This window comes from Etheostoma spectabile, chromosome 3 (assembly GCF_008692095.1).
Source record: "Etheostoma spectabile isolate EspeVRDwgs_2016 chromosome 3, UIUC_Espe_1.0, whole genome shotgun sequence".
Lineage (NCBI taxonomy): Eukaryota > Metazoa > Chordata > Actinopteri > Perciformes > Percidae > Etheostoma > Etheostoma spectabile.
The window spans coordinates 28,246,411-28,250,599 of record NC_045735.1 but is presented as its reverse complement, the minus strand read 5'-3'; the positions used below and the strand labels follow the sequence as shown (position 1 = coordinate 28,250,599).

The 4,189-nt window shown below is 41.9% G+C and overlaps 2 protein-coding genes across 2 annotated transcripts in view; one reads left to right on the top strand and one right to left on the bottom strand.

Moving 5' to 3' along the window:
- The window catches only part of bud23 (BUD23 rRNA methyltransferase and ribosome maturation factor), an 8,068-nt gene extending 7,199 nt beyond the window's left edge, over window positions 1–869 (bottom strand). The window contains exons 1-2 of the mRNA XM_032508085.1: window positions 652–869; window positions 262–299 (exon numbers count right to left, since the gene is read on the bottom strand). Coding sequence (XP_032363976.1) covers window positions 262–299; window positions 652–699 — 86 coding nt within the window. The 5' untranslated portion in view covers window positions 700–869. The remainder of the gene's footprint in view (window positions 1–261; window positions 300–651) is intronic.
- Window positions 870–1,536: 667 nt separating this feature from the next.
- dnajc30b (DnaJ (Hsp40) homolog, subfamily C, member 30b) lies at window positions 1,537–4,012 on the top strand. Its single transcript, XM_032508038.1, has 2 exons — window positions 1,537–3,169; window positions 3,505–4,012. Exon 1 carries the CDS (start codon window positions 1,586–1,588, stop codon window positions 2,738–2,740), a length of 1,155 nt encoding a protein of 384 aa, XP_032363929.1. The 5' UTR covers window positions 1,537–1,585; the 3' UTR covers window positions 2,741–3,169; window positions 3,505–4,012.
- Window positions 4,013–4,189: the final 177 nt, after the last annotated feature.

The window sequence follows — 4,189 nt, the reverse complement described above, 5'->3', positions numbered from 1 at the left end:
GTGCATTTTCTGGAAAAGTTCCAGGAGTGCCAATAATTTCGTCCACGACTGTATCTCCTTAAGCTGGAAAGTGAGTTGATGTATGAGTTGAAGTGAGGTGATATATTTGAATTAGTGACTTACTTGCGTGTTCAATCCAAATTTGTTTTATGTGAGTGTGCTTTCAGTAGTGAATAAAAAAGTGTTATTACCATTGTAAGAAGGTAGATTTCACCTACAAACAGGGACAGGAAGATATTCACAAGTAAACCCCAGACTCACTTTTGAGAGTATTTCTTTGCCTCGGCTTCATTGTAGAACTGCGGGGATGAGAGCACATCAATATTAAATAACACTTCAATAATACACTTGAAACAGTTCACGGCATTGGCTGTCAGCTGACTAGCCCCAGTCCGTGCCTCTCGTGTATCCTCATTACATTTGTAGTTACATTACATGCATCCAAACATAGGACTCAAAGTAACAAACTGCAGCTAATTACGCTAATGGAAACGAAGCCATTAATTAGCCTGTCATCCAGTCAGCGTTTATTCAGTTAAAACGCTGGTGTATTATATCCAGGGGACCTTTAAAGATCCAACCTGCTGAAACAAACAGGACTAGCTAATGTTAGCCTAGCAGCTAACAACTAGCCTACACAGCGCCACTGACCACATCTGGAGGAGCCGAGTGTTCCGGCCGCCGACAGCTGGATGTCATGGTTGTCCTTGTGTTTGTGTCCCGGTATCTGAAGGTTGAAGGGTTATTTTGGGATATCAGTTCATAAACAAGCTAGTAACATCACGAAAACCGACGGTCCACACGTGAAGAGCAATGACGTCACTTGCAAGCGACGTAAGTACTTCCTTGTTGAGTTCAATAAAAAGCAGCCCAGCTAAAACAGAAGCTCATATCGCCACCTATTGGGTAGATATTGCATAGAATATAAATTAGAAATATTATTGGAATGTGAGAACATATGGTTCTCACATAAACTCTTTTCAGAGTTTATTGTTTTTTTTATCAACCGATACAAATTTAAACAGAAATATACATCCGTTAATAAATAAATAAACAATACATCAAATATACATACTGATAATATAATAATATATATAATATCGAAAAAGCTAATATAATACAAACAGGGTGTATTACACAATATATAGGCTACTGCCATCTGTTTAAAGGTGTCGTTTCATGGCCATAATTACTAAATACACTCAAAATTGAATTTAAGTCTCAAAAACACATCACAGTTTTAAAATCAATCTCTATCATTTTTGGAAGTAAAGGGAACACATATGTTTTTTTGTTTCTATAAATGACTGTAACGATTTATTGTTTTACAGAAAAAGCATATCTTAAAAGCGTGTTGTATAGACTGTTAAACTATGGGCTGTTACACAAGGGTACTAAGGTTGCACCCATAGGGTTGTAGAGAAGGGTTGTACCATACCGACTCAACCCTTGAGGTTCCCCGTTTCCTGCAAAATGATTGGTCGGGTATGACAAGTACTTCCTGTAAACATGGCCTGTTATTGGTACCTCCTTATGTGACGTAGGCGGATGCTCCCGCCTGCTCGCCGGCTCCTGTCTCGCTAAAATGGCAGAGGTCGGTCAGAGGCTGGGGAGCGGAGCTTACCGGCTGTCCGCTTTCAGAAACAACCAGAGTCGACCGGTATGCACCGGAGAAAGTCCCGGATCTCTGCTAGGTAACTGCTCCTTCAGTGACAATCGGCTAAAAGACAAATTAAGCCGGGATCATCAACGTGAAGTTCAGCCAGTGTCAAAAAGAAGAGCAACACAACGTAAATCAGAGAAAGTTTCCAGAGTGAGAACAAGTGAAAGTCAACAGGAAAATGGGACTTTGCTTTGTGCCCCATCTTTGAAGCTGGATTCATCCCGTTTTTTTTCCCGAGAGAGCCTGCAAGCTCACACAACAGCCCTGTACCTCTCAGCAAGGCCGCAGCCTCTCCTCCAGGAGAAGCTGCGGCCTGGCAAAATGACATGCTGGACTAGAGGAGCTGTCTCCATCCATCCTGACACCTTCAGGTCCCGCCATCAGCTGCGAGCACTCTGCACTGTCATCTTCATTCTGGCAGAGCAGAGGTCGGAGAAGCTGTGGCGTCTCCAGCTACATCCTGACACCCTGCAAGCCTCTACTAGAAGTTACAGCTGGAGGAGGGAGAGCAGCTCAGAAGATACTCGTCTGCTGTACAGAAGTAGGACGTCCTACTACGACATCCTCAGAGTGTCCCCCAGTGCCACACAGTCCCAGATCAAGACAGCCTACTACAAGCAGTCCTTCATCCATCACCCCGACAAGAACCAGGGCAACAAGGAGGCCGCCCAGCGCTTCTCTGATATCAGTGAGGCCTACTCAGTGCTGGGCAACATCAGCCTGAGGAGGAGGTACGACAGCGGTATCATGAGTTTCTCGGACGTTCAAAGTGCAGGGAGACCGTCCTCCAAAGAGACTACGAGCAGATTTAAAGGCTCCCCGCAGCATCATCAATATAGAGCTAGGCGATTCTCCCAAGCTGGCGGGAAGACCATGTTTGATTTTGACGCCTTTTATCAGGCTCACTACGGGGAGCAGCTGCAGAGGGAGCGGGAAATGAGAGCCAGGAAGCAGCACATGGAGGAGCAGCAGAAGGAGAAACTTCGCAAGTGGAGGCATGGGAAAATGTTGGAAATGACTGTGGCGATGCTGCTGACCATGGCAGGCTTACTTTTTGTCAATCTCAGCAGGCCCTGAAATAGAAGCAGCAAGCCGGCGTGGCCCTGTGGGGGTGCATGGCACGACTCTCAGGGGGCTGGAGATGGAGGGTGGGGGGGGTGCTACCTCAGACTGTTTTACAAGTGTAACACACTTTCTGACAGTTGAAGATGATTACTTTTAGTGTGTTGCAGGAGTAAACCAAAGCCAGATCACTATGTATCATTTGTTAATGGTCCATAGATACTGTAGGCTTGTTATTTATAACCGAGGTCCCCATTAAAAGCTGATTGTATCAAGATCACAACTGAACATATTGATTTTCTTTATAGCTAGGATCTAATACGCATAAACAAACATTAGACATAGACACACACTTGCATAGAAAGGCACGTCAGGAAAAATCTGGAAATCTACTAACAACATAGCATGAGCATGTAGCTCATTAAAGAATCTCAAAAGCACCCAGTGTAAGGCTGGGGGATATATCGGTATTGATATATGAGGCTAGATAGCGTCTTAAATGTTGGATATCGTAATATCCTGATATGAAGTGTTGTCTTTTCCTGGTTTTAAAGGTTACATGACAGTAAAGTGATGCCATTTTCTGAACACACCAGGCTGTTCTAGCTGTTCTATTATGTGTTATTATATCAACATAACTGATGGTTATTTATGATTGTGTGCATATTTTGTGTAAGCAATTGTCAACCTTACAATATTGCCACAATATCGATATTGAGGTATTTGGTTAAATATATCGGGATATTTGATTTTCTCCATATTGCCCAGCTCTAATCCAGTGTATGGGTGATAATAAGATAAATTTCAAACTTTATGGCTTTCTTACATTTGAGTCATTAAAAAAGTTGATTTCAGAGTTACATTATTACAATCATGTAAAATGTTCATGATCCTCATCCCAAGAAGTGTCATTGCAGGTATGGTCTTCACAACAATCGTTCAAAAAGCTGTGAAGTTTCTGTGTACACATGTATTTATCTACTTCTTATTAGAAGTGACAAGTCGAAAGCCAAACAACTTTTTTGGCAGCTCAAATTCAATTGTGCTCATTCAAATACTGCCCAAGGGTGGACAAATGAAATGTGACATGCTAAACACTGGATCTGTAATGTAAAGAATTGTGTGCATTTTAAGATTGTTAGAAAAATGAAAACACATTCATTTGTACACCTTCTCCGGGTGTTTTTCCAGTGTGTATGTGTGTTATCTACTGTATATAGACGATGCCACATGTGTTAAATAGTTTATTTTGTGTAAGGGAAACTCAAATAAGCAACTTTGATAAAACCGTTTTTTTTTTTGTTTTAATCTATTTTGATTTATTAATAGTCACAGTAAATATGCAATTACTCACCACTTCTTTAATTTGTGTTCTTTTTCTGCAATACTCTAAAATCTCTCTAGAGGGCATCTACGTACATTAAAATGATCTCTGGTTACAGCTGGAGGCCTGAGGGGGGGGGG

Excerpts from the sequence above, each read along its gene's own strand:
- dnajc30b (XM_032508038.1), top strand. The coding sequence starts at position 1,586 with ATGGCAGAGGTCGGTCAGAGGCTGGGGAGCGGAGCTTACCGGCTGTCC.